A 26,777-nucleotide genomic window follows, 5' to 3' on the forward strand; every position below is an offset into this window, starting at 1 on the left:
ACATGTAATAGAATTTTTTAGTTAGATATTAAATTTTGATTCTCTTCACATGCCTGCATCACGCCTCCTCATCTAACTTTAAAGTTGACTTAATTTAATAATATTGGATAACAACTTATAATCCATTAGGTTGTTTTAAGGACAATGACAGAAAAAAACTGAAAATTTGTAAATGTCAGATAAGGAATATCAACAAAAATTTTATCATTTGTAAATTCAGAATTGTCAATACCAAATAAAATTGTGTTATCAAACCTGATTTGAGATTTACAATTTCAAGCTTTTTTTTCTGTCATTCTCCCTTGTTTTTACGCTATAGTGAGCCACCTATACTTGATATTAATATAATATTTTTTTTTGCCAAGATATTAATATAATATTATCATAACTATTATCCACAGGTCTTTTAATTTTAATTTTAATTGAGATGTTCCTATCACTTATGAAAAGTCAGCCAGTGAAATGAATCATAGAACACCGGAAACACCAGATTTGTTTTTTATAATCAGATTTCTTTCATCATACGCAGTTTAAAAAGGATAAATTATATTACTCGTACATGGTTTATAATCTTATACGTGTTATTTCATATACAAGAGAGTTTAGACGTGTTGATTCTAAAAATACATTATAAAAAGTACGTATAAAGATATACATACTCTTATGAATCAATCTTATAACAGCTGAATTTGAGATTTTTTTTAAAGTCCTATTTGATTCCTTGTTCTCACATAACTCTCATTAAATTTCCTTGGGTGACATCAACATCAATTAATGTGATCTCATGATGAACGCCTTATTCTCAGCTGACTGAGGCATTAGGGAGTAGGGACATAAAATTAGTGACACAACACCTAGAAGTAGAACACTAAAATTAACGCTAAAGGAAACCAGAGAAGTATATAAATGAAATCACACTTGGATACTGTAATCAGAAAGCTTTACATGGTAGAGAGATCTGATAAATGAACAAACAATAAATTACTGAATCCATTATTAAATGGTTAGAGAAAGAAATGCATGCAGAATCAGAAAATATGAAAGCTAGAGATAGAGCTAGCTGTCTGTGTAATGCTATAAACAACCTGATAGTCTATGAAGGTTTCACAGTCCTATGGCACTTGTAATTCCAAGTCAAGCTTGGTGACCTTCGGAAGCAAACAAGTGGCCAGCATGCTGTTTGTTGAAATATAGGTAAGTCTTTTTCCCAGTAGATGAAACTATAGGCAGGGGAGAGAAGCCAGTGTAGTTCCCATCCAACTTCTCTAAGCATATTTTTGCAACTGAGTCGAAGCCCGAGTTTTGTGTCACAAAGGGTTGGGCTGCATAATCCTTAACTGGCATCCACTGCATCAATAAAAAGGACAATTACATCAGACCCTGATTGATATCTACCAGATGCAATGTCCATTGTGTCTTTGTTAACATTATATGTGACTTCTAATTACTTTCTTTTTTATATCAGAATACGAGTGACATTTCTCATCCACAGATAAAAGAGATTAAACATGTCCTGAGTTTCTGATGGGAGACATTGAAAACACTAGTTCACTTGACCAGAAGAAGAATATAAGCATGAGACCAGATGACTGAATAAAAGTTGAAATCTATTAGACATTATCATGAGTTTGAAAGCAATTGAGTAGGAATTAGACACAAGAAAAAGGATTAATTGGCCCTGGAACATACCTGAGCAGCTGCAATTTCAGACGTCTGCGTCTGAATATCGAAGGAACGTGGTTGCAACATGCAAACAAAGAACAGGTCTGATTTCCGGAAGAAAGCCTTGTGGCTTTGCCTGATGCAATGCAAGAAAGATAGAAAAGAGGCAAAAGTTTCAGTCCGTGCCTTGACGACTAATGGTTATCAATGAACATGTAAATACGCTAATTAAATAGATGTCTTGGTCTTACCTGAAAGCTAAAACTTCTACAAATTCTGTCTCTATCTGAAAGAAGAATTAAAGCAGAGAGGTGTTAGGCTTCAAATGAGTCCAAAAACTGGGTCAAACATCTCTCAAGTTTTTTTGGTCCTGGTCTGTTCACACTTAGATAAGCCAGGACCATTTCACCTGGAGAAAGTTCAAACCTCCGAAAAAACAGAGTTGAAACTTAATAGATTGGTTAAGCAAACTTACTCCTGTTTCTTCTTTAACTTCCCTAACAGCAGCAGCAGACAAATCCTCACCCTGTAAATGCAATCCAAATTATATACAGAAAAGCATATTAAACAGCGTAAATAATGCATCAAAACTGGATTGAAGATTCCTACCTCCTCAACAGTTCCGGTAGGTAACTTCCATACATCTTTACCTTTGAACCATCCAGTGCGCTCCTGAACCACAAGGACCTCTAGAATGAAACAAAGTAATTTAATTAGTATGATACATCAAATAAATCATAAGAGCACACTGTCACAGCACTAAATAGAAATTTTTGCCCGAAAACTGGTTGGATAATCACAGAATGAAGGCTGACACAGGTTCCTTTCATGAGCAAATGAAAACGTACTTGAAAAGGGAAAAGATTGATCCTCATTGTGGAAAATAAGTTTTTGCTATATCTATAAGTCCTCAAGAAAATATTATTGACATAGGAAAACAAAAAACCCAGGTTTCTCCCCTTGGTAAAGTAAATGTTTTGTTTTTCCTCAGTTGCTAATGATTCTCTGCCAATCCAAAGGCTAAGGCCTCAATGAGTCTAGAAATGTAGCTAATAATATTTTCCAACACACATCATTATATGTGGACAATTACATTTGCGTGTGCCTTAAGACCAGCCACTGTTGAAGCTTAAGATGTTTAAAAGAACAGGCATTAAAGCCACTAAATTTACAATCCACTTGTTTTAGTGAGAAGGCAAGTATCATGCAGGATTTTATATTCATATACCGATAACAAGGCCGAAGTATTCACGACAAGTTTCCAAAAAAAAAAAAAAATGGAAGTCTTGCTTCTTCAATTTTCTTCAAAGTAAAGTTTACACCATATTCATGACATGAACAATGGTACTTTGGTTAGATGGTGCTAGAAGACAAAATTTTGACCCAATGAAAACTAGAAACACAAAAAGGAATACCTCTCTATTATTATTCATGACAAATGCACCGATTCCAACACGATGTGAAGCATTTGCAGGGAGGGTATCAGCAGTGTCGGGAATCCAATGTACAAGCATCAGATAATCTGGCTCCGCATGGTGGTACCTAAATCCAGCCTGCAAAAAGAGATCAGTATCAAATATCAGCATGACCACAAGAACTTGCAGGTCAGCATGTTAAGATTAGCCAAGACTGATTCAGCAGCAAATGCATTTACCTTCACCACAGCCTCAACAAGATTTGCATGTCGTATGGGCAACTTGATCCATACCCCCTTCTTTCCCTGTAAAAGCCATTTTGATTATTTGTATAAAGCTGAAAAGAAATCTTATATACTCAATCAAAAAGAGGTATTATAGTTAAAAATTTGACAACCTACCTGTTCCCGCCAGTTTGACATTGATGATTCCAGCAAAGAAGCAAAGACCATGGAATCCATAGGCTGGTCCACGTTAACCGTAACTCCTCCATGATTATCCTCCTTTGCATTAAGTAAATTAGTGCTTCTATCTTCCATTACCTCTATAGCTGTGGAAACCGTCATGAATGTCCTTGGGATCAAACGGTTACCCATGCTGTCACCTAAAAGAATACCAATGCAAGTAGGATTACTTCAAAACACAATTATACACAGAAAACAAATCACAGTGGTCAAGCTCAAAGCATAAACAACTCATGCCAGCACTTAAACTTGTTTCCAAATACCCAAAGGCGCTGCCTTAAATCACTTGGATATATAACTGCAAATATGTAGACCTCACCTTCGGGGAAGACAGGGCAGGAAGGGTAAATGGAACCAAGAGTTGTCTTCGGAGGAGAAGGGACTGCAGAAAATGAGAGAAATGATTTCGGATTTGCCAAAAGGCAAGAATATAGGTTGCAAGCTGAGACACGGAAAGGCAAAATGCTGAAAAGTTCTCTGAGACCTTCTCTTCGGGTTCACATGATACCTTTCCATCCTCATAGGAAGGGTCACCTTGAAGCTCAAGACGGAAATTTCCATGCAAAATTAGACTGTGGAACTTCGAACGAGTCCTTTAATTTCTCTGCTTTGGCTTCCTTCAGGGACAAATTTGAACCAGGAAAGCAACAAGAAAGTACAGGAATAAAACGGAAAAAACGAATAAAATTAGACGGTTACATTCTAAGTTGTTCAGGCAATCAAGGAAAATTCATGAGCCTTTATGAAATGTTTTCTAAATGAGTTCCGGATGAACACCGAACACGCGTACTGTATGTCATCGTCGCAGCCAGATGCGACCCGGCGCATTATTTGGGTCGGATCACGGTTTTAAATATTCTTTTTATAAGAAATATTTGACAAAATCGTATAAATAAAAAAATTAGTTAAAATAATAAATATAAAAAAATTTTAAAAAAATATTCTTATTTACAGGCCAAGTATAAGAAAATTATTAAAATAAACTTAAAAATAAGATAATAAATATATTGAGTATTAGAATAATTAATTAATGTAGTCAAAATATGAAACTAATCAAGAAATTTTGAGATATCTTGCAAATTTTTCCTACAAATAGTTAAATAGGAATAAGATAGAAATTATAGTTATTTATTGTATAAAGGGATGGAAGGAGTAATAATTATAAGACTTTTTTTTTAAAAATATTTTTTTACAGTTTACTATTTAAGAGACAGCTAAAAACTCCCTTTTTAAAATATGAGAGAATTACTGTGAGTGCCAAGGAGAATGAAGATATTTAATTACTAAAAATTTCAATCATAAGTGAGAAAAAACCTGATGTTATTTTTTATATTGAAATTTCATCATTATATGCTTGTCATCAGACTTTCAGGTAATTAATTTTTTTTTTTACAATAATTCTCCCTTGTCAAAGGGATCTAAAATTTGTATGTTCTTGAGCAGATATGACTTATTTTTAGCAGGGGTCATTTTTCTTGAACTGTGCACTAACATCTTCCGTTTTGCCTCTAAAATAGGATTTGTGCAATTCATTTTTTAGTGAGTACAACTTTTTTTCAGTTTTGCATAACATATCTTTAATTATGTCCAAACATTTTTCATTTTGCCCCTAAAATAGGGCTATGCAATTGATCTTTAGCGGCTATGACTTTTCTTAATTTGTGTGCAATTTATCTTTAATTATATGCAAATTGAGGACATTTATACATAATTGTATATTAAAATTTTAATAGGAAAATTTTTAGCAATTTTTCATATTATTTATAAGAGAACTTATTTTTTCCTATAACAAAATATACAATACCATTCTCAACTTAAATTATTTTTTATAGTTTAGGATTTATGAAGGATGAATTAGTATATAAAATTTATTCAAATATAAAATAAATTTTGCTAAAAAAATCTTTTTATAATTTTCTTATCGATATTAATTATTTGTATTTAAATGTATATTTTGAAAATAGAAGCAACGTTAGTATAAGAAGATAAAATGTAAGGGAGGTTATTAAAACACATGCTATCTCGATCTTTAATATAAATACTAGTTTAATTTTTAACTTAGTTCTCAATTCACTTTATCTTTAATATTTATCTATTTTGCCCTCAAGTACTCGTATATTAGTTGCATATGTTAAAAAGTTAGTATCAATAGGTATTTGAAACATACTTGATTAAAAAACATATTTTAGAGAAGATAACATTTATTTATCCACTTTGTTTCTCATATTTATCTATTTTTTTTCTAAGGTAGCCTTTGTAATAATAGTAGTTTTAGCCAATACACTTGATTAAGAAGGATATTTTAAGAAAGACAACATCTATTTATTACAAATAACTAATTTAACTAATTTTTTTAATATACTCAAATTAATCAACTAGTTGTCATATTAAGGATAGGAGGTAGTATTAATATGTCAGATTCTTTTTTCAAAGTTTTTAATGTCTTTAATTTTTTATCCATTGTCTCTATAAATTTCTTTTACGAGTGAAGATGAGGTTATAGGTAAGATAATACTAATGAGTAAGGTGATACTATCTCCGATTCTTAATATAAGACCCATTTAATTAATTTGAAAAAAATTAAAAAAGATATTCCCTCCAGCTCAAAATATAAAGTAAACTTTGTTGGAGGTGCTTAATTTTTTTATAAGATAATATTCACTTTTGTCTGAGTATTTAATGAGTTTTTTTCCAAAATTATCCAATTTATATTTTTTAAATTTATTTATTGCATATTTTACTTATTCTTTTTATTAATAAGGATGTATTTGGGAAAAAATACATACTTTACATATTTAATAAACATAAATTAATAAAGTTTATATTATATTTTAAACCATAGAGAGTATTACTTTACATATTTAATAAACATAAATTAATAAAGTTTATATTATATTTTAAACCATAGAGAGTATCAAATTACTTAATTATAACATATACTACCTAATCTCTTTAAAATATTTTTACCTTTTATTAGTAATTTTATTGTTTTATTTTTATTATTTTGATAAAAAATATAAGAAGCATAAAAAATCACATTTTTAATTAAATGGGCCAAAAGCTAACGGGTTGACCCTGAACCCGTCATTTCAAGAACCGAGCCTGAGAAATTTACATATTTGTGGGACTCAGGCTTAAACCAGCCCAAGGCCGTGAGGCCGTGACGGGCCGCCTTTTTTCTAATGCTATTTTTAACCCGCATAATTAATAAGAGTATTTTAAAAAATAATATATATTTATTACAAATATAACTAAATTAATTTTTTTTAATAATTTGCAAATTAGTTTTGTAACTCTTATATAATAATTAGAGGTAGTGAAATTTAAAGAAAATGTGGGACTCCAATATCAAGCATAAACTTTCAACTTCAAGTCATTGTGGCAACTTCATTTCAACACGAAAGCACTATCCAAAGTGGAATCATATGCAACACTACACACCAAACTTTCCTAGCTAAGATCACATTCCAATTACCATTATGTTGCCACCACGATCCTATACATTCACAGCACGACGCAATTTTACATGCACGAAACTCAGAGAGGAGTGGAAAAGAAAATGTCATCAAGACGATCATTACTCGGCGAATTCCCTCCATACACCAACATTCGCTCTTTGCCATCCCTCCGACAGTCCGACCACGGGAAAAAGCGCACCACCCCCGAGGTCCTGGATGGCCACCGTAATCCGGCTTATCGTCCAATCGTTTCCATGCCAATGTCTTTGTGTCCAAGGCATAAACCTCGCCGGAAAACTTGCCGGCGCCCAAGTGACCCTGGTCACTAGGATCTATCTCACCACTATATATGAATATGTGGTTCCCAACTGCAACACTAGAGAAAACCTTGCGAGCAGTGGGCTTCTCACAAGTTGTTTCCACCTGGGCCCAGCTCTTTTGGGCCATCAAAACAATGCACACCATCGGCTTCGTTCCCCGTCAACCCATAAACAACCCACATTTTTCCTTGGGCCTCAGAAAGCCCAGGCCCACTTCTCCCCTTGCAATTTTCCTCCGTGGAAGAAGGCGTGCCCACCTGTTCTCAGCGGCATCAAATGCCCACAGATCATTGAGCCTGCCGGAGACACAACAGCCACCGAAGACATAAACATGCCGGTCATCGGCGGTGATTGAGTGGTAACTCCGGTGAGGTGGTCCGGCGTCTCCGCTCGAGATTAAGGCCCACTTGTTAGTCTTTGTATCAAAAGACTACAGCTCATTCAGCTCTTGGCGCTCAGCATCCCTACTGCCGAACGCAGATTGTATCTCCGATTGCGGCCATTGTAACACCGACGCGTGGCGGTGGGATGTTGCCGGAAACTTCAGCCACATTCCATGTCAGAGTTTCAAGATCGAAGACGTGGAGCTTGTTATCCACAGGAACACGAGGCGTGAATTCACCCCCAACTGCATACACCTTCTGTCCTCCTATGGCAATTGCATGTGAGCTTCTTGCCCCAGGCCCTGTTCCATTCTGCTCTAGCTGGTGGAAAATAACCCCGAAAAAAATTATGCAAAATAAATTCCAAAGTAATTTCTTTTTTCCCCCCAAAAAATTCTGAAGACAAGATATAAGTTCATACTTCTGCAGGTGCTATGCAGAACAGAGCAAAGTGATAGCTTGAAATTGTCGATGATAGGGACAAATATCAGGAAAATTTTCATATTAGCAATGAAGTTAACACTCAAACTATCAATAGAGGGCTTTTCATTAAAAGTAAGAATACCGGATTTTCACATGAAATCCCTATCCTATCTTCTACCCTCAGTTACTAAGAATGATGGATTGATTGTGCCATAAAAAAGATGTAGGGAATCCTAAATTTGCAAGAACAAATACCAGTTAAATAGAGAGTGAAATTTTAGAGCGAAATTTACAGTGTCGGGTGAATATTGAATAAGAACAGAGAAGCTGATGTTGTTAATTCACAGAGAACTAAATACGTGGTTGAGATTCCCTAAACAAATTGAAGTGAGGAATGGAAAAAAGACAATTCGGCAGAAATGAAGATCGTAAATCGCAATCGTACACAAAGGAGAATTACATGTCGATGGAGAAGAAGAAGGATTAGAGAGAGACCTTAACCCAGTTGCCTTCTGCCCCAGCCATCTCCGAGGACAGGAGATTTCTGATGATGGATCCCCTAAATGCTTTGCGAGTGGAACCAACTGGTACGTACGCCTTTATAGGTGTTTGGGGGTGGACTCGGAGATCATAATTTTAAAAATAATTTTATGATATGGGTAGAGGTGGGAATTAGGACCCGCCCAACCCTCCAGGACTGGCTTTTTAGAGCTGGTGGGCTTAAAAGGACTGACCCTCCAGGCTAAAATTTTAAAAATATCTCAATTTATTAAGCCCGGCCTTTAAACTACAGGGCTCAGGGCCGACTCGCGAGCTTTTGGCTAGTTTAAGAAAAAAAATTATTTTTATATTTATCATATTTTTTTTATAAAAAATAAAAATAAACCAATAAAATTATTAATAAAAGACATAAATATGAATAAAATTAAATTACAAATATAAAACATCATCATATGTAAATATCCATCAACATCTAAGAACATCTAAAACATTCATGAACAAGATAACAACATCCAAAAGTTTTATCTATAGTGCAATTGTGTAATAAATAACTACCATCATTAATCTTTTGAAACTTCATCATCACTATAATTAATTGCTCTTCTTCATAAGTATGTTTTTCTTTCATAACAAAAATATCAAATTTTTCTTTTTTTATAGGAATTTTACTTTTAAATTTTGCAATCTAGCTATTATTTTACTTTAATTTGAGAAACATTATTGTTGAACCTCATGAATTTCTAATTCAAATTATAGAATCACATGTTATATAAGTATAAAAAATATTCTATTATCAAATATATATATATATAGTATAAAAATATCAACGCATATAATATAAATCAAATCATTATTAAAGTCCAAATTAATCCATTTTTTAAAAATTTAATTGGATAAATTATTGTCTAAAACTAAATTTAATTTTAAAATGATAATAATACCTAAATATTTGAAATATTATTAACAATGTAAAAAAATTAATAACATTAGAATTATATTAAAAAAGTTTTAAAAAAAATTATAAAAGGGTTTAAAAAGACTGGCCCGCGGCCCTCCAGGGCTCATTTCCCATTTGAAGGGAAAAATATTAAGTCCGGCCCTCATAATTTCAAGGCTTAAACGGGTCGACCCGACGGGTTCAGCCTGTTTTTCTGGCTCTAGATATGGGACTTGAGAGTTGAAGAAAAATAAGAAATGAATATTTTACTATTTTACTATTTTGTTACGAGCATTAAATAATAATTTTCCTGAAATAATAATCATTTTTTATTTGCATTACCTCTTCTATTTATTGAAAAATCAGCAATATTCTAATTCAATAAAATGTATTATACAAATTGAGGCAATTTAAATTATGAAAAAGTAGTTTTGAGGAAGTAAGAAATAATGTAGTTAAAAAAGTTAAAAAACACATTTGGCCAAAAAAAAAAGTTAAAAAACCACATTCGTATATTACAAAAACCTTAGACTTCAACTGGTAGGTCGGATCTTTTCCGGATGTCTCCAAAAAGAGACGGCAGTGAAAATAGGAAAATACTCCTCTGATCCTAAATATAAGATCATGAGAAGTATAAGATTTTCCTTCACTCACTTGATCCAGCCATTTAATTCTTGGGATCTCAAAACTTATTCTCTTGTAATGCCAGTTCTTTTTTGAGATCAGGTCGATTAATTCATATGATTTGAAGAGGGAAAAAAATAGCTTTTCTTTTTGCCAGCTGAAGGGAAAAATGGTTCTTTGTTATTATATTTTTAGCATTTAGAAAATTTAATCATTTTTGGTGGAAAAAAAAAATTCCTATCGTTTTAATTTGCAGACACCTAACAGCTTAATTCTTAAACTTTGACTTGGTCTTTAATAGTCCTCATCTACTAGGATTCTGTTTTTTTTTTTTTTGGCCAGCCTCATCTATTAGGATTCTAAACTTTGATATTATCTCCGGTTATAATTATAAAACCTTATTTATAACAGAGGTAGTATTTACAACTCAATTCTTATAATATTAATTATTCAAAACTTTAATGGCCAAATATATGTTTGATATGAGAGAAATGAAGGGTGGTGAAGAGAAACTTGGTTTTGATTTAAAAAATTAGAAGAGTGGGGTAAACTCTCATCCCCTCCCCCATTTCCCTTATATTAAACATATTATTTTCTAAAATATAGAAACTAAAGTTACATATTCTATAACTTTATTTTTGAGGATACAGAAACTAAAGTTTTGAAGTTGGAAAAAAAAAAGAAACTAAAATTTTAATAAAACTAAGTCACATCAAGTCAAAATTATAAAAATTGAATTGTATGGAGTAAAAATTTAGGGTTTTGAATCATAATTGAGTCAAAACTATAAGGACAAAAGGTTAATTTTGCCTCAATGTCTTGATTATAAATTAATTAATAATTAATACGGTCAGACGAACCAACATTCGGATTCCTACGGGAATATTAGGTAATTGAAGCTGCCGTGTGACAGGAAAAATTTATACAATGAAACTAAGTTAGAGATTTTGTAATTGCATAAATAAACAGTGATAAAGATTGATTACTTTGTAATTGATAATGACATCAAGGAAAAGGACGAAAATCCTACAAAGCCACAATGTCCCGATCAAATGAATTTCAGAATAAATAAATAACTCAATAATAAACAAATATGTGATGGGCGGGATCTGTGCAATTTGTATGTGAATTATTTTGCATTTACATATAATAAAATTTTTTTAGTTAGATATTAAATTTTGATTCTCTTCAGATGCCTGCATCATGCCTCCTCATCTAACTTTAAAGTTGACCTAATTTAATAATATTGGATATAGGGGGTGTTTGGATAAAATCAAAACTATAGTTTCAGAAGTGTTTTTACGGTATACGAAATAAATATGTGGAGGAGTTTGCCTCGATTTGCAGAAAAGTGATTATTAGGGTATCCAAACACCCTTATAAACTAATAAGCCATTAGGTTGATTTTACACTGTAGTGAGCCACCTATACTTAATATTAATATAATATTATCATACTCCTCTGGTCCTAAATATAAAATCCTTTTATGGTATAAATTACACTATAAAAAGATCTAATATTTAGGACCGGAGGAGTAACTATTATCAACAGGTCTTTTTATTTTTATTTTAATTGAGATGTTCCTATCACTTATAAAAAGTCAGCCAATGGAATGAATCATAGAACACCGGAAACACCAGATTTGCTTTTCATAATCAGATTTCTTCCATCATACGCAGTTTAAAGAATAAATTATATTACTCGTACATGGTTTATAATCTTATACGTGTTATTTCATATGCAAGAGAGTTTAGACGTATTGATTCTAAAAATACATTATAAAAAGTATGTATAAAGATATACATACTCTTATGAACCAATCTTATAACAGCTGAATTTGAGATTATTTTTTTTTGGTCCTATTAAATTTCCTTATTCTCACATAACTCTTATTAAATTTCTTTGGGTAACATCAACATCAATTAATTTGATCTCACGATGAACGCCTTATTCTCAGCTGACTGAATGAGGCATTAGGGAGCAGGGACATAAAACTAGGGACACAATACCTAGAAGTAGAACACTAAAATTAACGCTAAAGGAAACCAGAGAAGTATATAAATGAAATCACACTTGGATACTATAATCAGAAAGCTTTACATGGGAGAGAGATCTGATAAATGAACAAACAATAAATTACTGCATCCATTATTAAATGGTTAGAGAAAGAAATGCATGCAGAATCAGAAACTATGAGAGCTAGAGATAGATAGATAGCTACCTAGCTGTGTAATGCTATAAACAACCTAAGAGTCTATGAAGGTTTCACAGTCCTACTGCACTTGTAATTCCAAGTCAAGCTTGGTGATCTTCGGAAGCAAACAAGTGGCCAGCATGCTGTTTGTTGAAATATAGATAAGATTTTTTCCCAGTAGATGAAACTATAGGCAGAGGAGAGAAGCCAGTGTAGTTCCCATCCAACTTCTCTAAGCATATTTTTGCAACTGAGTCGAAGCCCGAGTTTTGTGTCACAAAGGGTTGGGCTGCATAATCCTTAACTGGCATCCACTGCATCAATAAAAAGGACAATTACATCAGACCCTGGTTGATATCTACCAGATGCAATGTCCATTATGTCCTTGTTAAGCTGTTAACATTATATGTAACTTCTAATTACTTTCTTTTTTATATCAGAATATGAGTGACATTTCTCATCCACAGATAAAAAGAGATGAAATATGTTCCTGAGTTTCTGATGTGAGACATTGAAAACACTAGTTTACTTTGACCAGAATAAGAATATCAGCATGAGACAGATGACTGAATAGAAGTTGAAATCTGTTAAGACATTATCATGAGTTTGAAAGCAACTGAGTATGAGTTAGACACCAAAAAAAAAAAAAAAAGGATTAATTGGCCCTGAACATACCTGAGCAGCCGCAATTTCAGAGGTCTGCATCTGAATATCGAAGGAACGTGGTCGCAACATGCAAACAAAGAACATGTCTGATTTCCGGAAGAAAGCCTTGTGGCTTTGCCTGATGCAATGTAAGAAAGATAGAAAAGAGAAAAATATTTCAGCCCGTGCCTTGACGACTAATGGCTATCAATTAACATGTAAATACGCTAATTAAATAGATGCCTTAGTCTTACCTGAAAGCTAAAACTTCTACAAATTCTGTGTCTATCTGAAAGAAGAATTGAAACAGAGAAGTGTTAGGCTTCAAACGAGTCCAAAAACTGGGTCAAACATCTCTCAAGATTTTTTGGTCCTGGTCTGTTCACACTTAGATAAGCCAGGACCATTACACCTGGAGAAAGTTCAAACCTCCGAAAAAAAACAGAGTTGAAAACCTGATAGATTGGTTAAGTAAACTTACTCCTGTTTCTTCTTTAACTTCCCTAACAGCAGCAGCAGAAAAATCCTCACCCTGTAAATGCAATCCAAATTATGTACAGAAAAGTATATTAAACAAAGTAAATAATCCATCAAATTGGATTGAAGATGCCTACCTCCTCAACAGTTCCAGTAGGTAACTTCCATACACCTTTACCTTTGAACCACCCATTGCGCTCCTGAACCACAAGCACCTATAGAATGAAACAAAGTAATTTAATTAGTATGATACATCAAATAAATCATAAGAGCACACTGTCACAGCACTAAATAGAAATTTTTGGCCGGAAAACTGATTGGATAATCACCGAATGAAGGCTGACACAGGCTCCTTTGATGGGCAAATGAAAACGAGCTTGAAAAGGGAAAAGATTGATCCTCATTGTGGAAAATAAGTTTTTTCTGTATCTATAAGTCCTCAAGAAAATATTATTAACATAGGAAACAAAAAACCCAGATTTCTCCTCTTGATAAAGTAAATGTTTTGTTTTTCCTCAGTTGCTAATGAATCTCTGCCATTTCAAAAGCTAAAGCCTCAATGAGTCTAGGAATGTAGCTAATGATATTTTCCAACACACATTATTATACGTGGACAATTATATTTGCGTGTGCCTTAAGACCAGCCACTCTTGGAGCTGAAGATGTTTAAAAGAACAGGCACTAAGGCCACTAACTTTAAAATCCACTTATTTTAGTGAGAAGGCAAGTACCATGCAGGATTTTATATTCATATACCGATAACAAGGCCAAAGTATTGACTACAAGTTTCCAAAAAAATTGAAAGTCTTGCTTCTTCAATTTCCTTGACAGTAAAGTTTATACCATATTCATGACATGAACAATGGTACTCAGGTTAGATAGTGCTAGAAGACAAAATGTTGACCCAATGAAAACTAGAAACACAAAAAGGAATACCTCTCTATTATTATTCATGACACACGCACCGATACCAACACGATGTGAAGCATTTGCAGGAAGGGTATCAGCAGTGTGGGGAATCCAACGTACAAGCATCAGATAATCTGGCTCCGCATGGTGGTACCTAAATCCAGCCTGCAAAAAGAGATCAATATCAAATATCAGCATGACCACAAGAACTTGCAGGTCAGCATGTTAAGATTAGCCAAGACTGATTCAGCAGCAAATGCATTTACCTTCACCACAGCCTCAACAAGATTTGCATGCCGTATGGGCAACTTGATCCATACTCCCTTCTTTCCCTGTAAAAGCCATTTTGATTATTTGTATAAAGCCGAAAAGCAATCTTATATACTCAGTCAAAAAGAGGTATTATAGTTAAAAATTTGACAATCTACCTGTTCCCGCCAGCTTGACATTGATGATTCCAGCAAAGAAGCAAAGACCATGGAATCCATAGGCTGGTCCACGGTAACTGTAACTCCTCCATGATTATCCTCCTTTGCATTAAGTAAATTAGGGATTCTATCTTCCATTACCTCTATAGCTGTGGAAACCGTCATGAATGTCCTTGGGATCAAACAGTTACTTATGCTGTCACCTAAAAGAATGCCAGCGCAAGTAGGATTAACTTCAAAACACAATTATACACAGAAACCAAATCACAGTGCTCAAGCTTAAAGCATAAACAACTCATGCCAGCACCTAAACTTGTTTCCAAATACTCAGAGGCGCTGCCTTAAATCAGTTGGATATATAACTGCAAATATATAGACCTCACCTTTGGGGAAGAGAGGGCAGGAAGGGTAAATGGAACCAAGAGTTGTCTTCGGAAGTGAAGGGACTACAGAAAATGAGAGAAATGAATTCAAATTTGCCAAAAGGCAAGAATATAGGTTGCAAGCTCTGACTCGGAGCATTTAAATCAAACCTGCGACGCGGAAAGGCAAAATGCTGAAAAGTCCTCTGAGACGCTGTTTTCGTGTTCGCATGATACCTTGTCATTCTTATTGAAAGAAGGTTCTGAGAGGATCGACACCCGTCACTTCGAAAATGCATGAGCCTTTCCACTCCGTTTTCCGAAGAGTTTCGCATGAACACCTAATACGCGCATGTTCCATTGATTCTCCCGTCCAACCGCGGCAGGATGCGACCCGGCGCATTATTTGGGTCGGATTACGGTTTTTAATATTCTTTTTATAAGAAATATTTGACAAAATCATATGAATAAAAGTTAATTAAAACTAATAAATACATAAAAATTTTAAGTTTTTTTTCTCAAAAATATTTTATTTATTTATAGGGCAAGTATAAGAAAATTATTAAAATAAAAAATAAACTTAAAAATAAAATGATAAATATATTAAGTACTTAACATAAATAATTAACTCAAAAAATGTTGAGATATCTTGCAAATGTTTCTTATAAATATTAAATAGGAATAAGATAGAAAGTATAGTTATTTATTATATAAAGGGATGGAAGGAGTAGCAATTATAAGACTTTTTTTATAAAAAAAATTACAGTTTACTAGTATTATTTAAGAAAAATAGCTAAAAACTCCCTTTTTAAAATATGAGAGAATTACTGAGTCCCAAGGACAATGAAGACATTTAATTACTAGAACTTCAATCATAAGTGACCAAAAAAAAACCTGATGTTATTTTTTTTAATTGAAATTTGTCATTATATGCTTGTCATTAGACTTTCTGATGATTAAATCTATTTTTTGTATAGTAATTCTTCCTTGTCAAAGGTACCTGAAATTTGTAAGTTCTTGAGCAGATATGACTTATTTTTAGCAGTAGTAATTGCTCCTCAACTGTGTACTAACATCTTCAATTATGTACTAATATCTTTCATTTTGCCTCTGAAATAGGATTTGTGTAATTCATTCTTAGTGAGTGCAATTTTTTTCAGTTTTGCGTAACATGTCTTCAACTATATCCAAACAAACATCTTTCATTTTGTCCCTAAAATAGGGCTATGGAATTGATTTTTAGCGGCTATGACTTTTCTTGATTTGTATGCAATTTATTTTTAATTATATGTAAATTAAAGACATTTATACATAATTGTATGTTAAAAACTTTGAAAAATCAAAATCTGAGTAAAAAAACGATGGAGTATTTGAATGGAAATTCTGACTTGATTTTAATTCAAACCTTCAAAGTCAAATTCCACATTTATGGCCTTTCACAATGTTGGATATTAAAAATTGCACATATATTTTTATTTCTGTGTCTCGTTGTTTAAAGAAGGTAACGTTGGAAGCAGAAGATTAGTAATTCAATGGAAAATCTCCTAATGGATCCCAATTTTTTTTTTTGGACACGAATTGAGGGAAATATCAAGGCTGGGCACAATGCGTGGTGATATTTCATATGATTTAAACTGAAACAGCATTGATCAAGAAAATTATAATGAAACCAACGTTGATTTCAGTGGAAGTTTGATTGTTTGGATACAAAGTCTCAAGTTTAAATCCACATGAATATAGAAACCTGTTGTAGGATAATTTAATTGGATTCAATAATATTCGAATTTGATTGAATCAAATAGTCATAGCATAAAAAGTTATACTAAACTAGTATAACATCCGGTTCTTAATATAAGAACTAATTGATTAATTTGAATAGATTAAAAAAACTAATTAAGTTAGTTATTTATAATAAACATGCATTGCTTTTTAAAAAAAATATCCTTACTAGTTAAGTATATTAGTTAAAACTATCATCATTACAAAAACGATCTTTAAAAAATAGATAAATGTAAAAGACAAAATAAATTAAATTTTTATATTTATGATCAAAATAAAAATAAAACAAATCTTATATTAATGATAGGAGGTAGTATTAAGAACCAGAAGTAATATATATTTTTTAAAAACATAACTAATTGACATAATCAATGCGTGTAGGACAAATAGGCACACGCGCAAAACACATCATATTGGGCAAAGGCCTAACAGTAATATTTGCCTGACCGCTCATATTGAAACCGCTCCTATTTTTGAGGAGACACGTCTCAAAATATGTCACTACAAACCAAACTTTCGTAACTAAGATCACATTCCAATTACCATTATGCTGCCACCAGTATCCTATACATTCACAACATGACCCAATTTTACATACATGAAACTCAGAGAGGAGTGAAAAAGAAAATGTCATCAAGACGATCATTACCCGGCGAATTCCCTCCATACACCAACATTCCCTCTTTGCGGTGCCTCCAACCACCGGCAAACGCGCACCACCCCCGAGGTCCTGGATGGCCACCGGAATCCGGCTTATCGTCCAATCGTTTCCATGCCAACATCTTTGTGTCCAAGGCATAAACCTCGCCGGAGAACTTTCCGGCGCCCAAGTGACCCTGGTCACTAGGATCTATCTCACCACCATATATGAATATGTGTTCCCCAACGGCAACACTAGAGAAGACGCTGCGAGCAGTGGGCTTCTCACCAGTTGTTTCCACCTGGGCCCAGCTCTTTTGGGCCAGATCAAAACAATGCACATCATCGGCTTCGTCCCCAGTAAACCCATAAACAACCCATATTTTTCCTTGGGCCTCAGCAAGCCCAGGCCCACCTCTCCCCTTGCAATTTTCCCCAGCTGAAGGAAGTTGTGCCCACTTGTCCTCAACAACATCAAATGCCCACAGATCATTGAGCCTGCCGGAGACACCACAGCCACCGAAGATATAAACATGCCGGTCATCGGCGGTGATTGAGTGGTAACTCCGGTGAGGTGGTCCGGCGTCTCCGCTCGAGATTAAGGTCCACTTGTTAGTCTTTGTATCAAAAGAATACAGCTCATCCAGCTCTTTGTGCTCAGCATCCCCACCGCCAAACACATAGATGGTATCTCCGATTGCGGCCATTGTAACACCGACGCGCGGCGGTGGGTTGTCGCCGGAAACTTCAGCCACAGTCCATGTCAGAGTTTCAAGATCGAAGACGTGGAGCTTGTCATCCACAGGAACACGAGGCACGAATTCACCCCCAATGCATACACCTTCTGTCCTACTATGGCAATTGCATGTGAGCTTCTTGCCCCAGGCCCTGTTCCATTCTGCTCTAGCTGGTGGAAAATAACCCCCAAAAACAAATTTTGCAATATAAATTCTATAGTAATTTCTTTTTTCCCCCCAAAAATTCTGAAGACAAGATATAAGTTCATACTTCTCCAGGTACAACGCAGAACAGAGCAAGGTGATAGCTTGAAATTGTTGATGATAGGGACAAATATCAGGAAAATTTTCATATTAGAGATAAAGTTAACAGTGAAACTATCAATAAAGGGCTTTTCATTAAAAGTAAGAATACCTGATTTTCACAAGAAATCCCTATCCTATCTTCTACCCTCAGTTACTTAGAATGATGGATTGATTGTGCCGTAAAAAAGATGCAGGAAATCGTAAATTTGCAAGAACAAGTGCCAGTTAAATAGAGAGTGGAATTTTAGAGCGAAATTTACAGTGTCGGGTGAATATTGAATAAGAACAGAAAAGATGATCTTGCCAATTCACAGGGAAACAAATACGTAGTTGAGAATCCCTGAACAAATTGAAGTGAGAAATGATAGAAAGACAATTCGGCAGAAATGAAGATAGTAAATCGCAATCGTACACAGTGGAGAATAACATGGCGATGTAGAAGAAGAGGGATAAGAGAGAGACCTTAACCCAGTTGCCTTCTGCCACAGCCATCTCCGAGGACAGGAGATTCCTGATGATGGATCCTCTAAATAGTTCGCGAGCGGAACTGATTGGTACATATGCCTTTATAGGTGTTTGGCGTTGGACCCGGGATGATAATTTTAAAAATAATTTTATTATACTCTGTCGGATTTTAAAATTTAATTATTGAGTTAATTTTATTTTTAAATATAAGACTTATTTTATATATTTATCAGTTTTTTGTAAATTCACCTTATGGATCTCCCTTAACCATAATCAAGTAAAAGAGAGAGAAAGGATATCAAGAAAGTGATGATGGTGTTTTAAAAAAAAAATCATATGTTTTATAATTAACTAACTTACCTAATTTTTTTAATCTAATCAAATTAATTAAATAAGTCTTATATTAAAAATAGAAAGAATATTAAAAAAATGGTACGCATGAGAAATTTTATAAATCTTTTTGGATAAATCAGTCGATGGAGACTTGAAAGTTGAAGAAAAATAAGAAATGAATACTTGACTATCTTACTATTTTTGTTACTAGCATTAAATAATAATTTTATTCATATAATAATCATTTTTTATTTGCATTACCTCTCTTATTTATTGAAAAATCAGCCATATTCTAATTCAATAAAATGTATTATACGAATTGAGGCAATTTAAATTAGGAAAAAACAATCTTAAGGAAGTAAGAAATAATGTAGTCAAGGAAAAACGCAATTCGTATATTACAAATCCTTAGACTTCAACTAAAAGGTCGAATCTTTTCGGGTATCTCCAAAAAGAGACGGATTCAGACGGAATAGGGAATTGTAAGATTTTCCTCCACTTGCTTGATCCAGCCACTTGGGACCCCAGAGCTCATTCTCTCGTTATATCAATTCTTTTTTGAGATCAGGTCAATTAATCCATATGATTTGAGGTAGGGCTGAGCAATGAGCGGGGTGGGCTAGCCTGAAGGTTAGCCCATAACCCGCCTATTTATGAATAAATAGGCATGGACTAACCTATAACCCGGTAGCAGCCCATTTAACCCGTATTAAATGAGCTATGGGGCAGTCTGTTTGGGCTGATAAAAGTTTAGACAAGCATAAATATTTGATAAAAGATGAATGAGAAACAATATCATCAATTGAATGAAAAATAAAAATATTTATAAAAAATTAAAACTTAAACGGGCGGGTATGGGTAGCCCAATACCTTACCCGTAGCCCAACCTGTTTAATAGCCTACCCCGTCCATTTAAGCCCGCCCATTTATAATCTCTTATTTGGACTAATTGGATGGGTTTAAACGGAAAAAATTTCATGAGCCACGGGTGGGCTGGCAGGTAATAGGTTTGTGCTGACCCCTAATTTGAGGGGGGGAAAAAAATTTTTGGCCACTTGAAGGAAAAAATGGTTGTTATTGTATTTTTAGCATTTAGAAAATTAATAATTTTTTGGCGAGAAAAAAAAATCCCTATCGTTTTAATTTGCATACGCCTAGTCCTCATCGACCCTAAACTTTGATATTCTATAACTCAAGTCTTATAATATTAATTATTTAAAACTTTAATTCCTAACTATATGTTTGATATGAGAGAAAAGGAGGGGAAGTGAAAAAAAAATCTAATAGGTTTGATTTAAAAAATTAGAAAAGCGAGGCAAACTCTCATCCCCTCCCCTCCATTCCCTTTATATTAAACAGATTATTTTCTGAAATATAGAAACTACAGTTTTGAAAATGAAGTTATATATATATATTCTATGAAGCTTATGTTTATTTAGTATAACTTTATTTTCTAAAATATAGAAACTAAAGTTTTGAAGTTGGCAAAAAAAAAATTTAGAAAAAAAAAACTAAAATTTTAAATAGTTAAGATTATTCGACTAATCAAGATAAAATTATAAGAATTGAGTTATAAGGAGTGAAAGTTTAGGGTTTTGATTTGCAGTTGAGTCAAAACCATAGGGATAAAAAAAATTAATTTCACCTAAATATTTTGATTATAAATTAATTAATGCTCCTCCAATCTTTAATATAGGACCCAATTGTTGAGTTGGTTTCGGTTCTAAATATAAGACCCATTTCTTATATTTATCAGTTTTCTCTAAATTACTCCTATAGATACTCTCTCAACCATAATCAAGTAGAAGAGGGAGATGGAGTATTAAGAAAGATGATTGTAGTATTTTAGGAAAAATATGTTACATTTCTTATAATTAACTAACTTACCTAACTTCCTTAATCTAATCAAATTAGTTAAATGAGTTTTATATTAAGGATCCAATGAGTAATTAATAGAATCAGACGAACCAACATCTCGATTCCTACGGGAATATTAGGTAATTGAAGCTGCCGTGTGACAGGAAAAATTTATACAACGAGACTAAGTTAGAGATTTTGTAATTATATAAATAAACAGTGATAAAGATTGATTATTTTGTAACTGATAATGACATCAAGGAAACGGACGAAAATCCTACAAGGCCACAATGTCCCGATCAAATGAATTTCAGAATAAATAAATAACCTAATAATAAATAAATATGTGATGAGTGGGATCTGTGCAATTTGTATGTGAATTATTTTGCATTTACATATAACAAAATTTTTTAGTTAGATATTAAATTTTGATTCTCTTTAGATGCCTGCATCATGTCTCCTCATCTAACTTTAAAGTTGACTTAATTTAATAATATTGGATATCAACTTATAATCCATTAGGTTGTTTTTACACTATAGTGAGGCAGCCACCTATATTTAATATTAATCTAATATTATCATAATTTTAATTTTAATTGAGATGTTCTTATCATTTATAAAAAGTCAGCCAATGAAATTAATCACAGAACACCGGAAACACCAGATTTGTTTTTTATAATCAGATTTCTTTCATCATACGCAGTTTAAAGAATAAATTATACTATTCGTACATGGTTTATAATCTTATACGTGTTATTTCGTATACAAGAGAGTTTAGACGTGTTGATTCTAAAAATACATTATAAAAAGAACGTATAAAGATATACATACTCTTATGAATCAATCTTATAACAGCTGAATTTGAGGATTTTTTTTTAATCCTATTTGATTCCTTATTCTCACATAACTCTTATTACCTCTGATCCTTAATATAAGACCTTATTTGACTTTTATTTTGATTCTAATTATAAAACCCCAATCCATTTTGTCTTTTACATTTATATATTTTTTGCAAAATAATCCTCCAACAATATTAGTTCTAACCAATACACTTAATTAGTAAGGATATTTTAGGGAAGACAACATCTTTTTATTTCAATTAACTAACTTAACTTATTTCCTTAATCTCCTCAAATTAGTCAACTAGATCTTATAATTAAGACCGGAGATAGTATTAAATTTCTTTGTGTGACATCAACATTGATTAATTTGATCTCACGATGAACGCCTTATTCTCAGCTGACTGAATGAGGCACTAGGGAGAAGGGGCATAAAATTAGGGACACAATACCTGGAAGTAGAACACTAAAATTAACGCTAAAGGAAATCAGATAAGCATATAAATAAAATCACACTTTGATACTATAATCAGAAAGCTTTACATGGTAGAGAGATCTAATAAATGAACAAACAACAAATTACTGAATCCATTATTAAATGGTTATAGAAAGAAATGCATGCAGAATCAGAAACTATGAGAGCTAGAGATAGCTAGCTAGCTGTGTAATGCCATTAACAACCTAATAGTCTATGAAGGTTTCAAAGTTCTATTGCACTTGCAATTGCAAGTCAAGCTTGGTGATCTTCGGAAGCAAACAAATGGCCAGCATGCTGTTTGTTGAAATATAGGTAAGTCTTTTTCCCAGAAGATGAAACTATAGGCAGAGGAGAGAAGCCAGTGTAGTTCCCATCCAGCTTCTCTAAGCATATTTTTGCAACCGAGTCAAAGCCCGAGTTTTGTGTCACAAAGGGTTGGGCTGCATAATCCTTAACTGGCATCCACTGCATCAATAAAAAGGACAATTACATCCGACCCTGAACGATATGTACCAGATGCAATATCCATTATGTCCTTGTTGACATTATATGTAACTTCTAATTACTTTCTTTTTTATATCAGAATATGAGTGACATTTCTCATCCACAGATAAAAGAGATGAAATATGTTCCTGAGTTTCTGATGTGAGACATTGAAAACACTAGTTCACTTGACCAGAATAAGAATATAAGCATAAGACCAGTTGACTGAATAAAAGTTGAAATCTATTAGACATCATCATGAGTTTGAAAGCAACTGAGTAGGAGTTAGACCCAAAAAAAAAAAGGGATTAATTGGCCTTGGAACATACCTCAGCAGCTGCAATTTCAGAGGTCTGCATCTGAATATCGAAGGAACGTGGTCGCAACATGCAAACAAAGAACATGTCTGATTTCCGGAAGAAAGCCTTGTGGCTTTGCCTGATGCAATGTAAGAAAGATAGAAAAGAGAAAAATATTTCAGTCCGTGCCTTGACGACTAATGGCTATCAACTAACGCGTAAATACGCTAATTAAATGGATGTCTTAGTCTTACCTGAGAGCTAAAACTTCCACAAATTCTGTCTCGATCTGAAAGAAGAATTAAAGCAGAGAGGTGTTAGGCTTCAAATGAGTCCAAAAACTGGGTCAAACATCTCTCAAGTTTTTTTGGTCCCGGTCTGTTCACACTTAGATAAGCCAGGACCGTTTCACCTGGAGAAAGTTCAAACCCCCGAAAAAACCAGAGTTGAAAACTTGATAGATTGGTTAAGTAAACTTACTCCTGTTTCTTCTTTAACTTCCCTAACAGCAGCAGCAGAAAAATCCTCACCCTGTAAATGCAATCCAAATTATGTACAGAAATATACATTAAACAGAGTAAATAATTCATCAAAATTGGATTGAAGATGCCTACCTCCTCAACAGTTCCAGTAGGTAACTTCCATACACCTTTACCTTTGAACCACCCATTGCGCTCCTGAACCACAAGCACCTATAGAGTGAAACAAAATAATTTCATTAGCATGATACATCAAATAAATCATAAGGGTACACTGTCACAGCACTAAATAGAAATTTTTGGCCCAAAAACTAGTTGGATAATCACAGAATGAAGGCTGACACAGGTTCCTTTGATGAGCAAATGAAAACGTACTCGAAAAGGTCCTCATTGTGGAAAATAGGTTTTTTCTATATCTACAAGTCCTCAAGAAAATATTATTGACATAAGAAAACAAAAAACCCGGATTTCTCCCCTTGATAAAGTAAATGTTTTGTTTTTCCTCAGTCGCTAATGAATCTCTGCCAATCCAAAGGCTAAGGCCTCAATGAGTCTAGAAATGTAGCTAATAATATTTTCCAACACACATCATTATATGTGGACAATTACATTTGCGTGTGCCTTAAGACCAGCCACTGTTGAAGCTTAAGATGTTTAAAAGAACAGGCATTAAAGCCACTAAATTTACAATCCACTTGTTTTAGTGAGAAGGCAAGTATCATGCAGCATTTTATATTCATATACAGATAACAAGGCCGAAGTATTCATGACAAGTTTCAAAAAAAAAAAAATGGAAGTCTTGCTTCTTCAATTTTCTTCAAAGTAAAGTTTACACCATTTTCATGACATGAACAATGGTACTTTGGTTAGATAGCGCTAGAAGACAAAATGTTGACCCAATGAAAACTAGAAACACAAAAAGGAATACCTCTCTATTATTATTCATGACAAATGCACCGATTCCAACACGATGTGAAGCATTTGCAGGAAGGGTATCAGCAGTGTCGGGAATCCAACGTACAAGCATCAGATAATCTGGCTCCGCATGGTGGTACCTAAATCCAGCCTGCAAAAAGAGATCCGTATCAAACATCAGCATGACCACATGAACTTGGAGGTCAGCATGTTAAGATTAGCCAAGACTGATTCAGCAGCAAATGCACTTACCTTCACCACAGCCTCAACAAGATTTGCATGTCGTATGGGCAACTTGATCCATACCCCCTTCTTTCCCTGTAAAAGCCATTTTGATTATTTGTATAAAGCTGGAAAGAAATCTTATATACTCAATCAAAAAGAGGTATTATAGTTAAAAATTTGACAATCTACCTGTTCCCGCCAGTTTGACATTGATGATTCCAGCAAAGAAGCGAAGACCATGGAATCCATAGGCTGGTCCACGTTAACTGTAACTCCTCCATGATTATCCTCCTTTGCATTAAGTAAATTAGTGCTTCTATCTTCCATTACCTCTATAGCTGTGGAAACCGACATGAATGTCCTTGGGATCAAACAGTTACTCATGCTGTTACCTAAAGGAATACCAATGCAAGCAGGATTAACTTCAAAACTCAATTATACACAGAAACCAAATCACAATGCTCAAGTCAAAGCATAAACAACTCATGCCAGCACTTAAACTTGTTTCCAAATACCCAAAGGCGCTGCCTTAAATCAGTTGGATATATAACTACAAATATATAGACCTCACCTTTGGGGAAGACAGGGCAGGAAGGTAAATGGAACCAAGAGTTGTCTTTGGAAGTGAAGGACTGCAGAAAATGAGAGAAATGATTTCGGATTTGCCAAAAGGCAAGAATATAGGTTGCAAGCTCTGACTCTGAGCATTTAAATCAAACCTGAGACACGGAAAGGCAAAATGCTGAAAAGTTCTGAGACCTTGTCTTCGAGTTCGCATGATACCTTTTCATTCTTATAGGAGGGTCACCTTGAAGCTCAGACGGAAATTTCCATGCAAAATTAGACTGTGGGACTTGGAACGGGTCCTTGAATTTTTCTGCTTTGGTCTCCTTCAGGGACAAATTTGAACCAGAAAGCAACAAGAAAGTACAGGAATAAACGAAAAACGAATGGAAGTAGACGGACACCCGAAAATTACATTTTAAGTTGTTCAGCCAATCAAGGAAATGCATGAGCCTTTCTGGTCCGTCTTCTGAAGAGTTTCGATGAACACCGAATCCGCGTATATTTCATTAATTCTCCCATCCAACCGCAGACGATGCGACCCGGCGCATTATTTGGGTCGGATTACGTTTTTAATATTCTTTTTATAAGAAATATTTGACAAAATCATATGAATAAAAAGTTAGTTAAAATTAAATTAGTAAAATAAAAATAATAAATACATAAAATTTTATTTTTTCGTATATTATTAAATAAAAAATTAATTTAAGAAATAAGATAATAAATATATTGAGTATTAAATAAGTATTAATATAGTCAAAATATGAAAATAATCAAGAAATTTTGAGATATCTTGCAAATTTTTCCTATAAATAATTAATAGGAATAAGATAGAAATTATAGTTATTTATTGTATAAGGGATGGAAGGAATAGTAATTATAAGACTTTTTTAAAAAAATATTTTTTTTACAGTTTACTAGTATTATTTAAGAAAAATGGCTAAAAACTCCCTTTTTAAAATGTGAGAGAATTACTGAGACCCATGGATAATGAAGATATTTAATTACTAAAATTTCAATCATGAGTGAGAAAAAAAACCCGATCTCATTTTTACATTGAAATTTGTAATTATATCTTGTTATTAGACTTTTAGGTAATTAAATCTCTATTCTACGGTAATTCTCCCTTGACAATGGTACCTAAAATTCGTAAGTTTCTTGAGCAGGGGTAATTTTT

General features: G+C 33.6%; 3 protein-coding genes and 2 pseudogenes across 6 annotated transcripts; all 5 read right to left on the reverse strand.

The window, feature by feature from the left end:
- Nucleotides 1-899: 899 nt before the first annotated feature.
- Nucleotides 900-4,251, reverse strand: LOC114737023 (nudix hydrolase 7-like). The gene is made up of 9 exons (XM_028924915.1): nucleotides 3,785-4,251; nucleotides 3,479-3,681; nucleotides 3,317-3,382; nucleotides 3,078-3,215; nucleotides 2,272-2,349; nucleotides 2,138-2,188; nucleotides 1,914-1,948; nucleotides 1,690-1,798; nucleotides 900-1,347 (listed from the first exon to the last, which is right to left on the reverse strand). The coding sequence occupies exons 2-9, from the start codon at nucleotides 3,671-3,673 to the stop codon at nucleotides 1,135-1,137; spliced, it is 885 nt and encodes a 294-aa protein (XP_028780748.1). The 5' UTR covers nucleotides 3,674-3,681; nucleotides 3,785-4,251; the 3' UTR covers nucleotides 900-1,134.
- Nucleotides 4,252-6,993: 2,742 nt separating this feature from the next.
- LOC114737021 (nitrile-specifier protein 5-like) lies at nucleotides 6,994-8,679 on the reverse strand (annotated as a pseudogene).
- Nucleotides 8,680-12,199: 3,520 nt separating this feature from the next.
- LOC114737019 (nudix hydrolase 7-like) lies at nucleotides 12,200-25,830 on the reverse strand. 4 transcript variants are annotated; one of them, XM_028924911.1, is made up of 10 exons: nucleotides 25,756-25,830; nucleotides 15,224-15,286; nucleotides 14,841-15,043; nucleotides 14,679-14,744; nucleotides 14,440-14,577; nucleotides 13,641-13,718; nucleotides 13,508-13,558; nucleotides 13,281-13,315; nucleotides 13,057-13,165; nucleotides 12,200-12,695 (listed from the first exon to the last, which is right to left on the reverse strand). In XM_028924911.1, the coding sequence occupies exons 3-10, from the start codon at nucleotides 15,003-15,005 to the stop codon at nucleotides 12,483-12,485; spliced, it is 855 nt and encodes a 284-aa protein (XP_028780744.1). In that variant the 5' UTR covers nucleotides 15,006-15,043; nucleotides 15,224-15,286; nucleotides 25,756-25,830; the 3' UTR covers nucleotides 12,200-12,482. The 4 variants fall into 4 exon arrangements, with proteins under 4 accessions (XP_028780744.1, XP_028780743.1, XP_028780746.1 ...); XM_028924910.1 differs by lacking the exon at nucleotides 25,756-25,830 and adding an exon at nucleotides 15,374-15,451; XM_028924913.1 differs by lacking the exons at nucleotides 15,224-15,286; nucleotides 25,756-25,830 and adding an exon at nucleotides 25,608-25,626 and having other exon boundaries at nucleotides 12,239-12,695.
- LOC114737022 (nitrile-specifier protein 5-like) lies at nucleotides 17,548-19,190 on the reverse strand (annotated as a pseudogene).
- Nucleotides 22,888-25,645, reverse strand: LOC114737017 (nudix hydrolase 7-like). The gene is made up of 9 exons (XM_028924905.1): nucleotides 25,608-25,645; nucleotides 25,226-25,428; nucleotides 25,064-25,129; nucleotides 24,825-24,962; nucleotides 24,032-24,109; nucleotides 23,898-23,948; nucleotides 23,672-23,706; nucleotides 23,448-23,556; nucleotides 22,888-23,100 (listed from the first exon to the last, which is right to left on the reverse strand). Exons 2-9 carry the CDS (start codon nucleotides 25,418-25,420, stop codon nucleotides 22,888-22,890), a joined length of 885 nt encoding a protein of 294 aa, XP_028780738.1. The 5' UTR covers nucleotides 25,421-25,428; nucleotides 25,608-25,645.
- Nucleotides 25,831-26,777: the final 947 nt, after the last annotated feature.

This window comes from Neltuma alba, unplaced genomic scaffold (genome assembly GCF_004799145.2).
Source record: "Neltuma alba isolate B1F8T4 unplaced genomic scaffold, ASM479914v2 tig00013398_pilon, whole genome shotgun sequence".
Lineage (NCBI taxonomy): Eukaryota > Viridiplantae > Streptophyta > Magnoliopsida > Fabales > Fabaceae > Neltuma > Neltuma alba.

What these genes read in the sequence shown, in the direction of transcription:
- LOC114737017 (XM_028924905.1), bottom strand. Translation starts at nt 25,420, where the DNA reads ATGAGTAACTGTTTGATCCCAAGGACATTCATGTCGGTTTCCACAGCT. An exon ending in TTGTTGAGGCTGTGGTGAAG is followed by an intron (nt 24,963 to 25,063) that starts GTAAGTGCATTT and finishes CTCTTTTTGCAG; the next exon opens with GCTGGATTTAGGTACCACCA. An exon ending in CTGAAATTGCAGCTGCTGAG is followed by an intron (nt 23,101 to 23,447) that starts GTATGTTCCAAG and finishes TTATTGATGCAG; the next exon opens with TGGATGCCAGTTAAGGATTA.
- LOC114737019 (XM_028924910.1), bottom strand. Translation starts at nt 15,434, where the DNA reads ATGCGAACACGAAAACAGCGTCTCAGAGGACTTTTCAGCATTTTGCCT. An exon ending in TCATGAATAATAATAGAGAG is followed by an intron (nt 13,719 to 14,439) that starts GTATTCCTTTTT and finishes TTCATTCTATAG; the next exon opens with GTGCTTGTGGTTCAGGAGCG. An exon ending in CTGAAATTGCGGCTGCTCAG is followed by an intron (nt 12,696 to 13,056) that starts GTATGTTCAGGG and finishes TTATTGATGCAG; the next exon opens with TGGATGCCAGTTAAGGATTA.
- LOC114737023 (XM_028924915.1), bottom strand. Translation starts at nt 3,673, where the DNA reads ATGGGTAACCGTTTGATCCCAAGGACATTCATGACGGTTTCCACAGCT. An exon ending in TGTCAAACTGGCGGGAACAG is followed by an intron (nt 3,383 to 3,478) that starts GTAGGTTGTCAA and finishes TGGCTTTTACAG; the next exon opens with GGAAAGAAGGGGGTATGGAT. An exon ending in TCATGAATAATAATAGAGAG is followed by an intron (nt 2,350 to 3,077) that starts GTATTCCTTTTT and finishes TTCATTCTAGAG; the next exon opens with GTCCTTGTGGTTCAGGAGCG.